Source organism: Malus domestica, chromosome 07, assembly GCF_042453785.1.
Source record: "Malus domestica chromosome 07, GDT2T_hap1".
Classification (NCBI taxonomy): Eukaryota; Viridiplantae; Streptophyta; class Magnoliopsida; order Rosales; family Rosaceae; genus Malus; species Malus domestica.
Window position 1 is genome coordinate 2534401 of NC_091667.1, and position 21240 is coordinate 2555640.

Genomic DNA, 21240 nt, shown 5'->3' on the forward strand with positions numbered 1-21240 from the left:
ACTGTCAGTTTCCGGAACTTGGCTGAGTGAAACTCAAAGCTCGCTGCCTTCCTTGGCGCTGCCATTTATCGCTGTCTGCGCTGAATATGCCATCCCCGAAGATCTCGAAGGTGTCTTAGAAATAAGGGCCTTTGAGGAAATTGGAGAACTTGGTCTTGAGAAGGTACTCCAAGTTACGAGGCTCGCAAGTGATGACGCCAAAGAGGCTGCTAAACCAAGGGCCTTTGAATCTAATCGTTCCATTTTGGCGGCAAAGAACTTCGTAGAGCAACTCATATGGGTTGGTTTGGAGTAGTGCCAGAGACAGGGGAGCATGCCAAACACGGGCCAAACGGGCAAGCCATGGTACCTTTTTTGCCTCAACGAGTTATGATTACAAAAACATAAACAGCGAGAAGGAGCCCCAACATTGGGACACGGTGGAGGAAAAACCATTGCTTCAGCAGCAACATAAGTCTCTGAGGAGGACATGAGAGAGCTGAGGTTATTGCTAGGAGGAGGGCGTGATGGGGGAATGAAATATAAACGGATGATAAGTTTATAAACTATATATATCAGAATCAGAACCCTCCCACTTTCACTCTTAAAGAAGTTGGACAAAACAGGTAGAGTAAGAAACAAATATTTGATAAAAGTAAGCACTCTGATTTGTTGAATGATTCTGAAAAAGGAAGAGATCTACATTATCTATATATGTTTAAACTACAGTAATTTTTTCGCAATACATTAACCTTATAATCTGTACTGAAAATACTAAGTGACATTTCAAAACAACTTTCTCCGGGCATGATGACCGGCACTCTCCTCTTCTCACCTCTTCTCCTGTTCAAATTATCTATACATTGGACGTAAATCTTCCTATTAGATGACCTTGCTATTTTGTAATGTGGAATCTGTCTTCAACCTTTCTTGTATCTGCATTCACAAGCTGGAAACATGAAAGCAATTTAGTGAACATACAAGACTGCCACAGTGAGATTTGTTCAAAGTTTCAGTCTCAAACTTGCATACTTACTGACCTCTAATTTCATCTCTTTCTTTGTCGCATATCCTCTTAGATAACCAAATTCAGAAATCTTGGATAAACTCCAAGGATTAATTATTAACCTGTTTGTTCAGATTCCAATTCCATGTAAAGAACGGTACAAAAATCCTGTGTGTGCGTGTAAGAGAGAGAGAGAGAGAGAGAGGGAGGGAGAGAAAGAGTGACTTACACCACTTGAGAACCCGTCCAAGGTAAAGCCAGCCATACCAATTACAGCGTGCACTGGGGCACTGCAGTTGCTATGATCATATGTGTCGATCCCATTTTCATCTTTTTGAGGCAATCGTTTGCATTCACTCTTATAAACCGCACAAGTTCGCTCGTAGTTATGGTCATGACCAAATAGGACTAAATCAACTTACACTTCAAATTTCCAACAGTAATGTACGTCAGAATGGAACTAACTAGCTAGAAATATGTGACCAATAACAAGCTGGTGAAGGGATGTTACTTTGCTCTCGAGCAGTACTGATTCATCTTTACCTGCTCAGAATTTGTGGACCAGTCATGCTCTGTTGAAGTCACCGTAATGTGAACACTTGCTTGTTCTATGGAATACCATGGCTTTTCCTTTGCTGAGGTTGGCATAGGAAAGTAAGTCTCATAAGGAACTCCAGATTCTCCACCTGAATCTGGTAAAATATAAACTAATCCAGTGTCTATATAGTCCCTGCAAATTGTACGTATAATGCATATACGTTATGAATCCCACAAAGCAAAGCAAAACATAGGGAAACAGTTTGGTCATTGACATTTAAAAATTGGCGAAATCAACCCTGAAGTTACAAACTGTAACAACATTGTTCCCGAAGTCCTCCTGATTATCAAGTTATTGGCCAAACTTTTTCCTCACATAAACCCTAGAGCAATGCTATGTCAGCATTTTTCATCTCTCCTTACATTCAAAAGGTTATGATATATTTATAAAAAAAGAAAATCATAGTTTTTGTCAAGTGCAAGATGTTAGCCAAGCATCTTGCTCAAATCTAAAGTTATTCGTTTGTTTGAATGTGTGCTCTAGATTGAGAGTTTGACTATAATAAAAGAGCATACCTCTCATGGTTTCCTATTGCTGTCATGTAAGAACAATGTTCTAAAAATCCCCGCCTAGCACCGCCTAGGCGCTAGACAGTTGGTCACCGCCCCGATTAATGGCTAGGCGTTTGAAAATTATGAAAGGGAGCCTATACCTACTGAGGCACCCGCCTAGACCGCCTAGGCACTTGCCTAGCCCGCCTAGGCACCGCTTACGTTGCGACTCACTTAGATAGAAAATAGATAACTTTCATTTTTATTTTAATTTTTTTTCAATAAATTGTAAGAGACTTGCTGAATAGTTAAATGAACACACATTACATGCTTGTTCCCCATGTTTTCATTATGTTCAAATACTTCATAATATACATGTCATTTTATTTTGTAGTTTATGATGAAATTATATATATTTTAAGTATAAACAGACACTTATTTACACGAAATATAATAGATTTACTTAAATCCGCCTAGGCGACCGCCTAGCCGCCTAGGTGCTAGGCCCACCGCCCGCCGCCCGACAAGCGCCTAGCGTCTTTTAGAACCTTGTGTAAGAAACTCAAGAAGCGACTGGACTGATTTGTTGAAGGAAAAGATCCCATTCAACTAAAAATCCTGTGGCATAGCTAATGTCTCCAATGTGGAAGATAGAGTCTACAATCCTGGAATTTATTTCATCGGCCACGGCTTGAATCATTGAAAGAGATCCTGGCTATATATTCATGCAACAAGATTGAAATTCTCGGTAGCCTTTACTTTTCCTTCAAGGTACAAACATGTGCCAGAAATTTGAGTAATTGGCAGAAACTAATGCATCATACCTGAATGTAATGCATCGCCCAAGAATCACGAGGAGCCTTTCCCATGTCGCCAAATGCAAGAAATTTGAGTTCATCAGATCCTCCTGCTGGTGGAGTTCAGAATTGGATTTGATCACTCCAACCAACTGAATCGCTGCATTTTTGTTCATGAATTTGAAAAAAGATGAAAGGGTCTTTTGTTAATAACAAAATTATATATATGTATATATATTGATCATTGTCATCATACACCATATTCGCCTTCATCAAATATTTTGAACATTGTTTCTTCTTTTTCTTTTACCAAATATTAGTTATAAGGTTAAAACTACATCATAACGATTCATACCTTCCGTATCGGTAAGAGAAACTAGATGAAGGATTAAGCCCTCTCATTACTACTGTATGAATGAATTCTGGATCATGCCAGCCGAAGTCCTTGGCTGGACTTGGTAGAGCTGAACCTATCAATTATAAAGGTGGCACAAACACGAAAACAAACAGATTAAAAAGACCTTCGGAATGAAACCCCAATTGGACCTGTCTGGGGTGAGTTATAGCTAGTGCATCCAAAGATTAGGAGAAAAATTATTACCATTGATCCATCAACTTATACAACTTGGTATACGCAATTTGTAGGTTTCATGTATATTGATTACAGTTCTGTTATAGTCATTGAATTTCAAGCAAAGCAACACAAACAACAACAACAACAACAACAAAGCCTTTTCCCACTAAGTGGGGTCGGCTATATGAATCCTAGAACGCCATTACGCTCGGTTTTGTGTCATGTCCTCCGTTAGATCCAAGTACTCTAAGTCTTTTCTTAGAGTCTCTTCCAAAGTTTTCCTAGGTCTTCCTCTACCCCTTCGGCCCTGAACCTCTGTCCCGTAGTAACATCTTCGAACCGGAGCGTCAGTCGGCCTTCTTTGCACATGTCCAAATCACCGGAGCCGATTTTCTCTCATCTTTCCTACAATTTCGGCTACTCCTACTTTACCTCGGATATCCTCATTCCCAATCTTATCCTTTCTCGTGTGCCCACACATCCCACGAAGCATCCTCATCTCCGCTACACCCATTTTGGGTACGTGTTGATAATTCACCACCCAACATTCTGTGCCATACAACATCGCTGGCCTTATTGCCGTCCTATAAAATTTTCCCTTGAGCTTCAGTGGCCTACGACGGTCACACAACACGCCGGATGCACTCTTTCCATCCAGCTCGTATTCTATGGTTGAGATCTCCATCTAATTCTCCGTTCTCTTGCAAGATAGATCCTAGGTAGCGAAAACGGTCGCTTTTTGTGATCTTCGCTAGATTGCTCCGGTCATTAGTGTGGATAAGTATATAAATGGATAGAGATAGGAAAGCAAACCAATATGTACGTGGTTCACCCAGATTGGCTACGTCCACGGAATAGAAGAGTTCTCATTAGTTGTGAAGGGTTTACACAAGTACATAGGTTCAAGCTCTCCTTTAGTGAGTACAAGTGAATGATTTAGTACAAATGACATTAGGAAATATTGTGGGAGAATGATCTCGTAATCACGAAACTTCTAAGTATCGGAGTGTGGTGTCGTCTTGACTTGCCTTATCTGTCTCATAGGTAGATGTGGCATCTTCTCTGGAAGTACTCTTCCTCCATCCAGGGGTGGTATCTTTAACTGGTGGAGATGCACAAGGTAATGTATCAATTTCACTTGAAGCTTACTTGTAGTTTCAGGCTTGGTCAAGCGCGATACAAACCATGTAGTAGGAGTCCCCCAAGTCGCCGAGCTAGGGGTCTGCTGAAAGAGGTGACAGACAAGGTAAGCAATCAGAGCTCCGACTGATTGTTCACCTTCTCCCCATCTTGCAGCAGCATGAAGGATAAAGAGAAGAAAAATGAGAAGAGATGATATGAGATACTTTTGCTTTTGAAGAAGTAACTTTCCACAGGCGTATTCTTGAACTGAGCTGGAGGGTTTTCTGGTTTCCTCCAGAGTATAAGGCCGACTGAAGAATTTGAGGGTCAAAACAAGTCCATCAAATCTAGAGTACGTTCCACCCTGCTGATATGGGATACTTTTGCTTTTGACAGAGTAATGGATGTATCGGCACGTGTGCTGTTACGCTTGTCTCCACATGCTTCCTTGTATCCTTCGCACTTGCCCTATCTGTTCCTCAAGCAGATGCGGAATCTTCCCTGGAAACATAAGATGTTGAAGATGAGTACTCGAGAGCAATGCCAGGTAAGTAATCAGGTAAGGGGTTCCAGGCAGTCAATTCCTGGCTGGAAGCTTGATTCCAAGTGCTGACTGATTGCTCTCTTTCTCCTTGTCTTGCAGGTAAAAACAAGGCCAAAAGAAAAGACAGGGAAAAAGCATGATATGGGATACTCTTGCTTTTAACCCTGATGATATGAGATATTCTTGCTCTAGTATAGCTTGTTTGCAGAGGTATTATCGGGGGGAAAGAAAGCTGAATATTTCGAAAGGCTTCGTTGGGAGTGCCCTCTCAGGTATGATGAAGGGTTAAGCATTTTTGCAGGTCTGCCTGTCCGTTGGGGATGGAGGTCGACATATATAGGAGTCTCCCTAACAAGTAGTAATGCTATTCCTTTACCCTGCTTGGTCATAGCACGGTAGTGGGAGCTGCCAGTTTCACATGTTTTAACTCTGTCAGAGCACTTTGAAAAAGTGGTCTGTGGTATCTGGCTCTCGAGATTCGGAGAACGATGCCTCTTCGATTTTTGAGAAAGCAATCATGCTGGGGGTCTGACTCTCGAGATTCGGAGAGCAGTGTCTCTTCGATTTTTGAGGAAGTAATCATGTTGGGAGTCTGGCTCTCGAGATTCGGAGGGCGGTGCCTCTTCGATTTTGGAGCAAGCAATCTTGTTGGGAGTGTTGTCTCGAATGTGAGTAAAGGTTGGGCATGTTTGCTAGTCTACCTTGCCACGAAGCACAAAGGTTGACACACAGGGACTTTCCAATTATCCAGCAATGGTACTGTTCCTTTACCCTCTCTTCGATTTTGAGAAAGTAGTCATGTTGGGAGTCTGGCTCTCGAGATTCGGAGGACGGTGCCTCTTCGATTTTGGAGCAAGCAATCTTGTTGGGAGTGTTTTCTCGAATGTGAGTAAAGGTTGGGCATGTTTGCTAGTCTACCTTGCCACGAAGCACAGAGGTTGACACACAGGGACTTTCCAATTATCCAGCAATGGTACTGTTCCTTTACCCTTGTGGGTAATAATATGGTAGCTAGACCTTCAAAATTTATGTGTCTAAACTTTTGTTAGTGATGTTTCTTTGCTATTCTTTTACCTTTTTTGGTCAGAGCGATGTAGTGGGAGCTGCAAGCTTCACGTGCTCAACTTTGGCAGAGAACTTTGGCAAAGTTATTTGTGGTACCCATGAGCTATTGTTGCGTGTGGGAAGTGGGTGATTGAACAGTAAGATTCATGTGCTTTCTACTTCACCAGAAGTCTTTGACAGAATGCCCATAATTTCTGCAAAGCTGAGTGTGTGTGTGACAGGTGCTGACAAGGCTAGAAAAGTAGGTGCCTCTTCGATTTCTGAGATCGGCCCTCGTGGTCTCTGAGCAGCCCAGCTTTTGAGAAAGCGAGCGCCTCTTCAATTGATTCGGAGAACGATGCCTCATCGATTTTTGAGAAAGCAATCATGCTGGGGGTCTGGCTCTCGAGATTCGGGGAGCAGTGTCTCTTCGATTTTTGAGAAAGTAATCATGTTGGGAGTCTGGCTCTCGAGATTCGGAGGGCGGTGCCTCTTCGATTTTGGAGCAAGCAATCTTGTTGGGAGTGTTTTCTCGAATGTGAGTAAAGGTTGGACATGTTTGCTAGTCTACCTTGCCACGAAGCACAGAGGTTGACACACAGGGACTTTCCAATTATCCAGCAATGGTACTGTTCCTTTACCCTCTCTTCGATTTTTAAGAAAGTAGTCATGTTGGGAGTCTGGCTCTCGAGATTCGGAGGACGGTGCCTCTTCGATTTTGGAGCAAGCAATCTTATTGGGAGTGTTTTCTCGAATGTGAGTAAAGGTTGGGCATGTTTGCTAGTCTACCTTGCCACGAAGCACAGAGGTTGACACACAGGGACTTTCCAATTATCCAGCAGTGGTACTGTTCCTTTACCCTTGTGGGTAATAATATGGTAGCTAGAACTTCAAAATTTATGGGTCTAAACTTTGTTAGTGCTGTTTCTTTGCTATTCTTTTACCCTTCTTGGTCAGAGCGATGTAGTGGGAGCTGCAAGCTTCACGTGCTCAACTTTGGCAGAGAACTTTGGCAAAGTTATCTGTGGTACCCATGAGCTATTGTTGTGTGTGGGAAGTGGGTGATTGAACAGTAAGATTCATGTGTTTTCTACTTCCCCAGAAGTCTTTGACAGAATGCCCATAATTTCCGCAAAGCTGAGTGTGCGTGTGACAGGTGCTGACAAGGCTGGAAAAGTAGGTGCCTTTTCGATTTCTGAGATCGGCCCTCGTGGTCTCTGGGGAGCCCAGCTTTTGAGAAAGCGAGCGCCTCTTCGATTTCTGAGATCGGCCTTCGTGGTCTTTGAGCAGCCCAACTTTTGAGAAAGCAAACGCCTCTTCGATTTCTGAGATCAACCCTCGTGATCGCTAAGCAGCCCAGCTTTTGAGAAAGCAAACGCCTCTTCGATTTCTGAGCAGGCGCCTCTTCGATTTCTGAAGCTCCGTCGAGTGCAGATTTTTATAGGGGCTGGCATTAAGTTCCAAAGCACACTTGAATCTCCACCAGTAGAAGCTTCATTCTTGCACTTCTAAGATCTTGATTTGTCCGACCTCTTCTCTCTTCAACACCTTTGAAAATGTCTGGCCCCTCCGACCGTCGTTTTGACTTGAACCTTGTTGAAGAGGCAGCCCCGCCTTCTCCAGACAACATATGGCGCCCATCCTTCGTCTCCCCTACTGGTCCTCTTACCGTTGGGGATTCCGTGATGAAGAATGATATGACCGCTGCGGTGGTGGCCAGGAACCTTCTCACTCCCAAAGATAACAGACTACTTTCCAAACGGTCTGATGAGTTAGCTGTTAAGGATTCGCTGGCTCTCAGTGTTCAGTGTGCAGGTTCTGTGTCTAATATGGCCCAACGCCTATTTGCTCGAACCCGCCAAGTTGAATCATTGGCGGCTGAAGTGATGAGTCTCAAACAGGAGATTAGAGGGCTCAAGCATGAGAATAAACAGTTGCACCGGCTCGCACATGACTATGCTACAAACATGAAGAGGAAGCTTGACCAGATGAAGGAAACTGATGGTCAGGTTTTACTTGATCATCAGAGATTTGTGGGTTTGTTCCAAAGGCATTTATTGCCTTCGTCTTCTGGGGCTGTACCGCGTGATGAAGCTCCAAATGATCAACCTCTGATGCCTCCTCCTTCTAGGGTTCTGTCCAGTACTGAGGCTCCAAATGATCCCCCTCCGGTGCCTTCTCTTTCTGGGGCTCTACCGACTGCTGAGACTTCTCCTAAGCAACCTTTGTGAAGGCTCCCTCTTGTGTGTTTATTTTGACTCATGTATATGTACATATTTGTAGCTTATCGGGGATATCAATAAATAAGCTTTCCTTCATTTCAACGTATTGTGTTAAATACACCAAAGCCTTCTTCGCTAAGTTCTTTGAATTTTCTTTTGTTGAAGCTTGTATGTTGAAGCTTTCTGAGTGGAGCATGTAGGTTGGGGTAGTGTTCCCTTAATTTCCCGAGTGAGGAAAACTTCTCGGTTGGAGACTTGGAAAATCCAAGTCACTGAATGGGATCGGCTATATGAATCTTAGAACGCCATTGTGCTCGATCCTGTGTCATGTCCTTCGTTAGATCCAAGTACTCTAAGTCTTTTCTTAGAGTCTCTTCCAAAGTTTTCCTAGGTCTTCCTCTACCCCTTCGGCCCTGAACCTCTGTCCCATAGTCGCATCTTCTAATCGGAGCGTCAGTAGGCCTTCTTTGCACATGTCCAAACCACCGTAACCGATTTTCTCTCATCTTTCCTTCAATTTTGGCTACTCCTACTTTACCCCGGATATCCTCATTCCTAATTTTATCCTTTCTCGTGTGCCCACACATCCAACGAAGCATCCTCATCTCCGCTACACCCATTTTGTGTACGTGTTGATGTTTCACCGCCCAACATTCTGTGCCATACAGCATCGCCGGCCTTATTGCCGTCCTATAAAATTTTCCCTTGAGCTTCAGTGGCATACGACGGTCACACAACACGCCGGATGCACTCTTCCACTTCATCCATCCAGCTTGTATTCTATGGTTGAGATCTCCATCTAATTCTCCGTTCTTTTGCAAGATAGATCCTAGGTAACGAAAACGGTCGCTCTTTGGTATTTCTTGATCTCCGATCCTCACCCCTAACTCGTTTTGGCCTCCATTTGCACTGAACTTGCACTCCATATATTCTGTCTTTGATCGGCTTAGGCGAAGACCTTTAGATTCCAAGACTTCTCTCCAAAGGTTAAGCTTTGCATTTACCCCTTCCTGAGTTTCATCTATCAACACTATATCGTCTGCGAAAAGCATACACCAAGGAATATCATCTTGAATATGTCCTGTTAACTCATCCATTACCAACGCAAAAAGGTAAGGACTTAAGGATGAGCCTTGATGTAATCCTACAGTTATGGGAAAGCTTTCGGTTTGTCCTTCATGAGTTCTTACGGCAGTCTTTGCTCCTTCATACATATCCTTTATAGCTTGGATATATGCTACTCGTACTCCTTTCTTCTCTAAAATCCTCCAAAGAATGTCTCTTGGGACCCTATCATACGCTTTTTCCAAATCTATAAAGACCATGTGTAAATCCTTTTTCCCATCTCTATATCTTTCCATCAATCTTCGTAAGAGATAGATTGCCTCCATGGTTGAGCGCCCTGACATGAACCCGAATTGGTTGTCCGAAACCCGTGTCTCTTGCCTCAATCTATGCTCAATGACTCTCTCCCAGAGCTTCATTGTATGACTCATTAGCTTAATACCCCTATAGTTCATGCAATTTTGTACGTCGCCCTTATTCTTGTAGATAGGCACCAAAGTGCTCGTTCGCCACTCATTTGGCATCTTCTTCGTTTTCAAAATCCTATTGAAAAGGTCAGTGAGCCATGTTATACCTGTCTCTCCCAAAAGTTTCCACACTTCGATTGGTATATCGTCTGGGCCTATTGCTTTTTTATGCTTCATCTTCTTCAAAGCTACAACCACTTCTTCCTTCCGGATTCGACAATAAAAAGAGTAGTTTCTACACTCTTCTGAGTTACTCAACTCCCCTAAAGAAGCACTCATTTCATGTCCTTCATTGAAAAGATTATGAAAATAACCTCTCCATCTGTCTTTAACCGCGTTCTCTGTAGCAAGAACCTTTCCATCCTCATCCTTGATGCACCTCACTTGGTTTAGGTCCCTTGTCTTCTTTTCCCTTGCTCTAGATAGTTTATAGATATCCAACTCTCCTTCTTTGGTATCTAGTCGTTTATACATATCGTCGTAAGCCGCTAACTTAGCTTCTCTGACAGCTTTCTTCGCCTCTTGCTTCGCTTTTCTATACCTTTCACCATTTTCATCGGTCCTCTCCTTGTATAAGGCTTTACAACATTCCTTCTTAGCCTTCACCTTTGTTTGTACCTCCTCATTCCACCACCAAGATTCCTTTTGGTGTGGGGCAAAGCCCTTGGACTCTCCTAATACCTCTTTTGCTACTTTTCGGATACAACTAGCCATGGAATCCCACATTTGGCTAGCTTCCCCCTCTCTATCCCACACACATTGGGTGATTACCTTCTCTTTGAAAATGGCTTGTTTTTCTTCTTTTAGATTCCACCATCTAGTCCTTGGGCACTTCCAAGTCTTGTTCTTTTGTCTTACTCTTTTGATATGTACATCCATCACCAACAAGCGATGTTGATTAGCCACGCTCTCTCCTGGTATAACTTTGCAATCCTTACAAGTTATACGATCCCCTTTCCTCATTAGAAGAAAATCTATTTGTGTTTTTGACGACCCACTCTTGTAGGTGATCACATGTTCTTCTCTCTTCTTAAAGAAGGTGTTGGCTAAGAAGAGATCATATGCCATTGCAAAATCCAAGATAGCTTCCCCATCCTCGTTTCTCTCCCCAAAACCATGGCCACCATGAAAACCTCCATAGTTGCCTGTCTCCCTGCCCACGTGTCCATTTAAATCTCCTCCTATAAATAACTTCTCCGTCTGAGCAATTCCTTGCACCAAGTCTCCAAGATCTTCCCAAAATTTCTCCTTCGAACTCGTATCCAACCCTACTTGAGGTGCGTACGCACTAATCACATTGATAAGTTCTTGTCCTATTACAATCTTGATTGCCATGATTCTATCTTCTATCCTCTTGACATCTACAACATCTTGTACCAAGGTCTTGTCCACGATGATGCCAACACCGTTTCTCGTTCTATTTGTGCCCGAATACCAAAGTTTAAACCCTGAGTTTTCTAGATCCTTTGCCTTACTACCAACCCACTTAGTTTCTTGTAGGCACATAATATTTATCCTTCTCCTCACCATAACTTCCACTACTTCCATAGATTTTCCCGTTAAGGTTCCTATATTCCACGTTCCTAAACGCATTTTGCTCTCTTGAACTCTACCCTTCTGTCCTAGCTTCTTCACCCTCCCCCGTCTAATAGGATCAAAGTACTTCTTTTGTGTGTCCCGGGTAAAGTTGATAGGAGCATATGCTCCCAAACAACTTTGAGTGGAGTCGTTCGAAAAGAAGTTTCTATGGTCCCCTTGCTCATTTAACACTGCATCCGGGTGCCGATGGAGATACAGCGACCCTTGCTCACTTATCACTGTGCTCGGGCCACACAGCGCGCCACTTACGGGTGACGCCCTAGCTTTAGCGCGATTTTGTTCTGGATTCATTTTCATAAGGATTCGACGTGATCATGGAGTGCCGGCTGTCGACTACCTGACGCCCTCCCCCTCCTCCTTTATCCGGGCTTGGGACCGGCCATGTAAGACATAGGCGGAGTTTTCAAGCAAAGCAACAAAATAAATAATTTTAAATTTGGATTGATACGTAAAGGAACATAAACAAGTGACAAATTAATATGCGAAGGAACAACTCACAACTAAAAATGAGGAAGTAGTTGACAGGAACATAGCATTAATGGACTGAAAGATGAAGTTAAATCCACTAGAAATTAACATCAGGTAGTTATAGATTGCATAAATAGTTGAAAGTGAATAAGTGACCGGAACTAATTTTTTTCAGATTCCCTACTAATATTGAACCATTCATAAACTTCAAAAATCATATTAGTGCAAGAAGTACCTGAGAGAGAGTCAATCAGTTTATGAAATCGAGCCCATCAACGGTTACACGAGTGATGTGAGAAATCTTTGGCCAATCTTCCCCTATCTCATTCTGGCACCTTTGTGTCAGCAAAGGACATTTATTGATATCCAAATGAGAAAGAGAAGTGGGAAGGCCTTCTGGCAAGCATTCAAGCTCATTACACCCATCAATGAACAAATGTTGAAGAGCGGTGAGGTTTTGAAAACCCTTAGAGTCCAGGATCTTAAGATTTGGACTATTGAAGATGCAGAGAGTAGTCAAAATGGTAGGCAGAAGCCCCTCCTCTGGAAATGATACAACGTCTTCACATTCGTCAAAGCTGAAGGCCAAGTATCTGAGACAGATGAGCCTATCCAGACCCCAGTGCATGCGGTTGGCAATGAGTTTTTTGGATCCAAAGATACGCAGCATATCCAAATTTGAAGGCAGTCCCCCTTCAGGAAATGACTCTAGTTCAGAACAATACTCTAGGATTACAGCCTGAAGAGATGAGAGACTGGTGCACATATGTTCTGGCAATGACCTCAATTTATCACATTCAGATATATTAAGCACTATCAAGTTGGGGGCGTACAGTCCTCCATCAGGAAAAGATATAAAATTTGGGCAATTAAATATTCTCAAGGAACTGAGGGACAGGATTGTAGGGCTTTCAGAATCCTGGGAATAAGTAAGGGATTCCAGATTCCTACAGTCATATAATTTGAGCTCTTTAACATTTGGGAAGTAGTCCAGCGGGATAGATGTGGTTGAATCACAGCTACTCTTTATCTTCAATGTTTTAAGGAATGCATAGCAGTAATTTAGTGGAGATAAGTTCCAACAGTTTTTTATTTTAAGAACTCTTAAAGCATCAGCCAGACCGTCACAAGGAAATGGAGTAAGAGATGAGTTAGTACCGCTAGTTTTCTCTTCAAGACAAAGGTTGTCTTTCACAGAAGGAATCTCCAAAATGGCCCGAGTTCTTGGAAGTGAACCCAGAAGTTGCTCGCATCTCCTTATCTCAAGTGTAGTCAAGGATGGAAGATACTCAGGTAATTTCTGTGTTAGCTTGGGACAATTTGTCAGATAGAGCTGACAAAGATGAGGAAAAGCTCCACCTTCTTGGCTACTTCCGAAATGAGACCACTCTTGCCATCCCAACATATCTTTGAAGAATAAAACTGATAGAGATCTAAATGGCATAACAACAGAAACACCATTACCATAAAACTCAGGCCCTATCGTCTCCACTTCATTTAACCCACAAACATAAAGCGTGACGAGGGAGGGTAGCTGCCCCAGTGGTGGCAAGGCGCAACAATGTTTACAATCTTCGAGTTGAAGAGAAACCAAATTAGAAAAAGAATGATCTCCTAACCAATCCGGAAATCTTGTACCCCCATAAAACTTAAGACTGAGGGCTTTCAGGTGTGTATGAGGCTGGAGATTATTAAGCACCTCTCTATCTTTTTGTGAATCATCGGTCTCAGCTCCCCATGTCAAAGCTAGTCCGTCAAGGTGCTTATTTCTCATATTGGCAACAAAAGCATCCTCAGAATTCACTATATTATGAAGCCCTGAAATAGCAAGTGTACCTACTATCTGAAGCTCTTTCAACACTACAATGCTAGGTGCAGTTTGTTTGCCAACAACAAAGTCACTCAATGTGTGGAGATCCTTCAACTTATCCATATGTGGTGGCATCTCTTTTAGATTAGTGCTTCTAACATCAAGATGGCGCAAGTTGATGAGTCTCCCCAAGTTGATCGGCAACTGAGCAAGTTCATAACAATTGAACAAGAGCAACGTTTGTAGATTATGCAAAGTACATATCGTTTCAGGTAACTTTTCAAATCTACTGTATGACAAGTCTATATACCTTAGGTGTTTCAAATTGCCAATCCAATAAGGCAACTCCTTGTTGTTACAATGAGATAAAGAGAGCACTCTCAAACAATACAGTGTTCATAAGAGATCATGAGGTACCTTGTTGAAACTGAAAATATTCCATAATGGTCCAGGTTTTATTGCTAGGAAGGTGCGCAAATACTTGGCTTCGCATAAAGCTTCAAATTTATCAAAACCAGAAATCTCCTCCTTTGCAGTCGCATGAACACCTACACCAAGTCCTTCGAGAAAGGGGCTATTCTGAGTGTATGAGAAATGACGAGTCTTGCTTGAAACATTATTGAATGAGTCGCTATCATCCAACCTAAAACAAAATTCTCTTGATACAAACTTTGCTAAATCGTTGATAAGGTCGTGCATGGTAAAAAGTGATTGGTCATCACCTGAATGCTGAAAAAATGACCTCGATATTAAATCATCAAAGTACTCCACTCCAACGTCTTCCATCATTTTCTTTCTTTGGGGTGACAAAAAACCTTCAGCCATCCACAACAAAACTAATTCTGATTTTCCAAATTTGTATCCTTTGGGGAAAATCGAACAATAGGAAAAACATCGTTTTAGATGAGAAGGAAGATGATGATAACTTAATCTCAAAGCTGGAAGAATGGTATACTCATCTTGCAAGTCCCATATTTCACTCTTCAATATTTCATCCCACTCCTCGTAACTTTGTTTACAGCGCAACAAACCCCCAAGAGACTTTGCAGCTAAAGGAAGACCTTTACACTTCTTAATTATTCCGCTACTGATTTCTTCTAGAGTTGGATGCACAGCTGAGTTTATCCTGCCGAAGGCATGCTTGGAAAATAACAACCCGCAATCTTCGTCAGATATGTGGTTTAGATGGTAAGTTGTGACAGTACCCATCATTGATGCAACACGTTGGTTACGTGTAGTCACAATGATCTTACTTCCGTGTGCGACAGACTCAAAAGAACACCGCAATGCATCCCAGTGAATATAATTCTCGTTCCATACATCATCATGAACAAAGAAACATTTCTTTCCCGTCAAAGCCTCCTTGAGTTTAACTTGAAGTAGATTCAAGTCCGTAATACTACAAGTTTGTGAAATGACTGAACCATAAATGATTTGGGTTATTCTAACAACATCAAATTCTTCTGAAACATAAACCCATGCTTGCAAGTCAAAATGTTGCTTCACTCTAGCATCGTTGTATACGAGCTGCGCAAGGGTGGTCTTTCCGATGCCACCCATTCCCACAACCGGAATCACACTCAACTTATTGCCATTCGCATCATCAGATAGCAATAGCTTCACAGTGGTCTCCTTGTCCTCATCCCTACCGTACACACCGTCCTCTTCCACCAAAGAGGTGGCAGATAATCTTGATTGTGGTCGCCGATTCGGAACACCCTCGTTCAAACCAAGCACATCTTTCTCATTTACAATAAATTCTAACCTCTCAAGCATTTCTACAATCTTGGGTTCCATTGTTTTGTCAAATTCATCAATCCAAGTGGAACTGGAGATGGGTACCTGACTTTTTCTGCTGCTGCTGCTTTCGGATTCATCGCCTTCGAGCTTTCGCCGCAGAGCTTCAGTCTTGATCACATCCAGCAGGTCGTCTGCAGCATACAGAGCATCTTTAAGTTCGTCGAGCCACTCCCTCACAGCTGGGTTGTTGAATTGCTTCTCCTCCGCGTCATCGAGCACAGAATTAACTGAAAGCAGCTTAATCCTCAACTTCTTGAGCAGTCCGCTGGTGATCTTCTGTCCGCGGATGAAGTCGACGACGGGACGGGAGGCCAGCCTATCAAACAAGACGGAGAGAAAAAAAGAGAGAAGAGCGCCGCCCACAACTTCCATCGCCATGGATTTCAATCTTCCGATGGATGGGAAGTTGAAAGATTGAGAAGAAAATGGACTCCGAATTTCTCAGAGAATGAAGAGTAACTCAGCGCGGTTGCAAAGCTTTTTGTTTTTCAAATGTTGACTTGACTCGGCGGGGTGAAAGCGCTGGGCGGCGGGGCCACGTGTCCCCCGATTATTTCGCCGCTCGTCCCTTGATTACATTTTCTAGTAAGCATGCTCTTGACCTTTGGGTCGTGCCCTTTTTTTTTGAACGGGAACTTTGGGTAGGAATATTTTTAACTTTTATTTTGATATTTCGAAATTAATTCAAATCGAATCGCAATTTTTTAAATTGAAAATTTTAAGAATTTTCTGAACCGAGATAGTCTCGAAGATTTTAAAATAAGGAACTTTAACGAAAAGCATTCGGTAATGTTCACTTTAATAAAAAATCATATTTTTACACTAAAAAGTCAATCATGGTACTATTCATTTTACCCTTTATTTTATCATTATCATTAAAACTCAAAATTTTCAAACATTTTTCATTAGTTTTCCTTTTAAAATATAGTTTGAAAATTCATAAATTTTATGAGTTTTTTAATACTCTCGAACTGTTTTGGTACATACAATTTATTATTTTTTAATAATATACTTACATGTCAATTCAATTAACTTTTTGGTACTATCAATTTTTACCACGGCATAGTGGTATTTTTACTAAAGGCGAATTTAGACACGTTATTTGTCACATCCTGGTCCGGGTCCCCATCATATTCCGGGCTCGACTTCGCCGTAGCATGATATTATCCGCTTTGGGCCTCGACCACGCCCTCACGGTTTTGTTTCTGGGAACTCAGACGAGAACTTCCCAATGTATCACTCATCATGAAATTGCTCTTACTCGAACTCGCTTTACTTCGGAGTTCTAACACATCCCGTCCCGAAGGAGGGCATGCTGGCGGTCACGTGAGTGTGATGTAACCATTTACACAGTTCGGAAGCTTTAAAGATACAATTACTAAGATGTAACACCCGAGGGTGAATCCTACTTTTGTGAATTATGTCAGAACACCGTTGGATTCCTCGTGGCCACCAAAGCTCTGCTAACTTGAACCTGGAGGGGCGCAAAACAAAGTTGAGTGGGTCAGTAAAACAAAATTTTTCGAAAACTTTTCATTTAAAACATTTCTAATCCCTCGCTGTAAAACCTGTATACTTTCCCAGAAAATAACATAATAGCATATACCTTCAAATATCTCAAATCATCAATCTTTATCAAAACCAGAAAGTATGCCATGCAATAATGTCAAAAACAGAATATGGATGCATCAATATAATAGGTGAAATAAGGAATCAACCGGAGACCCTGCAGTTAGTCCTGTACGGTTAATTCTATAGCTCAATATCCAATCCAACCGGAGTCACCACGGTGACCTGTACGACGCTACTTTGCACATAAGTCGGAACTACCTGAAATAGTATGTACGACAAGAATGATGTAATAATATGCTCTAATGTTTCTCTCATCAATCATATGTGCATATAATCTAAGGTCACCTACCAGTCGGAACCACCTCTAGTGGTCTGTACGACTAGCATGTCGGAACCCTCTATCGGTCTATACGACATGCATCTACTTGGATCCAAGGTGAGCGTGCGGTGCGGTGAATACTATAAGCATTAACACCAGAGGTGCAAGTTATGAGCTCTCAACACAATTCACATTATCAATGATTCACATGAATAACATAAAACTCACCTGATACTCACATGTGCGTCCACAACAACAATTCACATATATATATATGCATCAATTATCAATTCATATATCTCATAATATGCATGCGTGACATTTTAAAACGTATTTTCATTTAAACTCAATTTCTGGGAAAAAATATCAATAGTATATAGGTATAAACAGAAATACTGCCCACTCACCTAGAGTTCGCCCAACAACTCCCTAGCATAACACATCAAGGCGTCATGACGATCGACGCTTGAGGCCAAGGCCAATTTGGCCTGGAAACACTTCAATTTCACCAAAAATCCGTGTGGACCCTAGAATTGGGTGAGTTCCAATTCGTCCTCAAATCAACTTCGATGCTCCAACTAATGATTGGGCTTTGTTATAGGCCTCAAGAGGAAGCTATGGGTGGTGGCAATTGGAAGAAATTGCTTCGGGATTTGGTGATTTGAAGCCAAAGCCGCCGCACCCCTCCTTGCGGTTTTCTCCATTTTCAAAGCCAAATCTCTCAAATTTTGAGATGGAATGGGTAGAGAAAGGCTCCTAGAGTGTTTCCCATGAGGTTTCTTGAAGCAATTCACCGGAAAAACGGGTGAAAATCACCGAAAATCGGTATGGGTGCCGACCGGGTCAAAAACGGGCCAAGGGGATCCGGCCGATCCCCCGCGTCTCTCTCTCCCTCCTTTCCTCCTTTCCTCTTTCCTGGTTGGCCAGATTCTCCTTCTCTCTTCTCCTGATTCGTCCTCTTCTTCTTCTTTCAGATTGGGCAGTTTTGCCCAATCTCATTTTTCCTTTCTTCTTCCCCGATGCCTTCCTCTTTCTTTTCCCATTTCTAATAATAACAACTAAAAAAAATTAATAACACACATATATATATATATATGTATATATATTAACCAAGTAAAAGTACTCCTCAGGTTAGAGTTCCGTAAAACTTTAACCGTAACTCCAAATCACGAACCGTTTGCACCCACGTGTCTGTAGCGACAAGTACTACGAGGATATGTCAAGAAAACAAATCTTAGATGACACGACACAATGATTAACCTTGAATAATGTGCGTGCCTCAAAGGGCATTTTTGTAAAATCCTTTATTAAAACTTTAAAACTCTTAAAATCAGGGACAGGCTGTCACAGTTCCGTTGAACTCGAAGCCAGTAAGCTTTCAAAATGCCTCGTGCTAGGTATGGATGAGAATATACATATAAGGATCACTCCCCTGGGCAATGTGAGATGTTACAATCCACCCTCCTTAGGGGCCCGATGTCCTCGTCGGGACACTTTCGACCATAGATTGACTTTGATACCAATTTGTCACATCCCAACCCGGGGTCCACCACATCCCGGACCCGCTCCACCACCGTAGCACGATATTGTCCGCTTTGAGCCTCGATCACACCCTCACGGTTTTGTTTCTGGGAACTCATACGAGAACTTCCCGGTGGATCACCCATTATGGGATTTCTCTCGCTCGCTACTCGCTTAACTTCAGAGTTCCGATGGAACCCGAAGCCAGTGAGCTCCCAAAAAGCCTTGTGCTAAGTAGGGATGAGAATATACATATAAGGATCACTCCCCTGGGCGATGTGAGATCTTACATTATTGCTAGTCTATTGAGAGTATAAGCCCAAGCCCACCTCATTCCATTAGTGTAAATAATATCATTTGTTTAAAGAAATAATAATTTTGGTACACTAGTGTGCTTATCCTATTTAATATATATATATATATATATATATATATGTTTAAATTGTTACAATGAACCTAAGGTATCCAAAACTAACAATAAAATACTATGTTGATTACAAAATACATAATTTTAGTAAATAACTATAAAAAAAATTAAAATATTTCAAAAAAAATATTATCAGAATTTTTGGATTCTCTAAATGCATTTCAATTTTCATAACAATTTTTCAAAAACTATTCGAATTCGAAATTTTTGAGTTCGGATTCAAAAACTTTACTATTACCGTTAGAATCAGAAACACCATTCCAACTTGCACGGCTAGTTGCTACACTTATAATATTTTAATTTTTTTTTCTCATGAACAAGAAAAGAACCTTGCAAGTTAAATTTCATTTTATTTTATGTTAGTAATTAATATTGAACTTGTCATTTATGAGAATAGAATCTAAGACATCTCAATTACTAATGAAGAAGAATACCACACTAGATTATTGGTACTAAATGTTGGACAATAAAATCTCACATCGGACATATATGGCAAAATAATATACAACTTATATATTGGAGATTCCATCCCTAATAGTTGGGACAATATTGGCGATGTTGGTGGTAGAACATGCAAAGCCTAAAAAGGTTCATCATGGTATCACAACAAACTATTTTTTCAACACAAGTTGAGCCTGAATTATTGGGCTCGAATCTGCTTCTTTAAGTTGGACTTTCAAAAAGTTGCACTAGCTCCATTAAGGATATTGACAGAACAATTGAGCCTTCAAAAAAATTAACGTTGACTCCAATAACTGAATACCGACCAAGATGACTTGGCCTTAGAAAAGCTTGGCATTGGCTCTCTTTATTTAATGACCGGATGACATTGTCTGCGAATTCATCCTCTCCGATATTATGGACATCTGAAGCTTCCTCTCTGCGCCCAATTTGAAGTACATCATGGCCTTCCACACGCACATGGGGCCACAAAAGCGTATCAACGTTCCTTCGGTCGCCTCCTCAAAAGCTTGAGCAAATGGTATTTTGGGTAAACCTAGTTGCAAGCAACCAGGATCGACCCCAAATGTGATCATGCAAACGTTGTCAAAAGTCAACCTTATAAGAACGTCTTGGAGGTCGATTGGGGCCAACTATTTGATGGAGTCCTCTAAAACAGGTAACAGCCGAGTGTGATCCAGCTCAAACAATGAATCCACTATCATTTTCTGGAACTTGGCTGAGTGGAACTCAAAGCCAGCCGTCTTCCTTTGGCGCTGCCACTTATTGCTGTCTGCGCTGAATATGCCTTCCCGGAAAAGATCTCAAACGGCGTTTTGGAAATAAGGGCCTTTGAGGAAATTGGAAAACTTGGTCTTGAAGGTACTCCAAGTTACTAAAGACTCTAGTAGTAATTGTATAGTTGGAGTCAGTTAGACAAGGGTGAATGTGTAATTAGTTTCTGAATGTTGAGGTCAATTATGTCAATAGAATTGTATCTATATATACTGATGTAAATGTATTGTTGAGTAAGAAAGTGAAATAAGAAGAAGATATTTTTTATCTCTGTACTCTCTGGAAGATGAGACTCAATATGGTATCAATCGCCACCGCCTCACTGCCTTGGTGAATCGTCGATCCCTCTCGTCATCGCCTTCCTGCTTGGTGACTCTTCGATCCTCTCGGCATCTTCGATCTGATCTCTGGTTTGATCTGATCTCACAGTCTCACGGTTTTTCTGCTCAGATCTCAGATCTCTTGGCTTCTCCGCTCCGATCTCTGGTTCGTTCTGATCTCTGATCTCACGGCTTCTCAGCTACGGTCTCTGGTTCGATCCGATCTTTGGTGCTTCTCCTCTGTCATTTGTGTGGTTAT

The 21240-nt window shown here is 41.8% G+C and overlaps 2 protein-coding genes across 3 annotated transcripts; both read right to left on the reverse strand.

Annotated features, from left to right (window-relative positions):
• Window positions 1-624: 624 nt before the first annotated feature.
• LOC103438482 (putative disease resistance RPP13-like protein 1) lies at window positions 625-16059 on the reverse strand. 2 transcript variants are annotated; one of them, XM_070824398.1, is made up of 7 exons: window positions 12212-16059; window positions 3227-3341; window positions 2899-3031; window positions 1529-1715; window positions 1215-1408; window positions 1020-1107; window positions 625-928 (listed from the first exon to the last, which is right to left on the reverse strand). In XM_070824398.1, exon 1 carries the CDS (start codon window positions 15962-15964, stop codon window positions 14183-14185), a length of 1782 nt encoding a protein of 593 aa, XP_070680499.1. In that variant the 5' UTR covers window positions 15965-16059; the 3' UTR covers window positions 625-928; window positions 1020-1107; window positions 1215-1408; window positions 1529-1715; window positions 2899-3031; window positions 3227-3341; window positions 12212-14182. The 2 variants fall into 2 exon arrangements, with proteins under 2 accessions (XP_070680499.1, XP_070680498.1); XM_070824397.1 differs by having other exon boundaries at window positions 1215-1715.
• On the reverse strand, window positions 12227-13921 carry LOC114825743 (putative disease resistance protein At3g14460). The gene has a single exon (XM_029104767.1). It carries the CDS (start codon window positions 13919-13921, stop codon window positions 12227-12229), a length of 1695 nt encoding a protein of 564 aa, XP_028960600.1.
• Window positions 16060-21240: the final 5181 nt, after the last annotated feature.

Coding starts and splice junctions, on each gene's coding strand:
- LOC114825743 (XM_029104767.1), bottom strand. CDS start 13,921: ATGCCACCACATATGGATAAGTTGAAGGATCTCCACACATTGAGTGAC.
- LOC103438482 (XM_070824398.1), bottom strand. CDS start 15,964: ATGGCGATGGAAGTTGTGGGCGGCGCTCTTCTCTCTTTTTTTCTCTCC.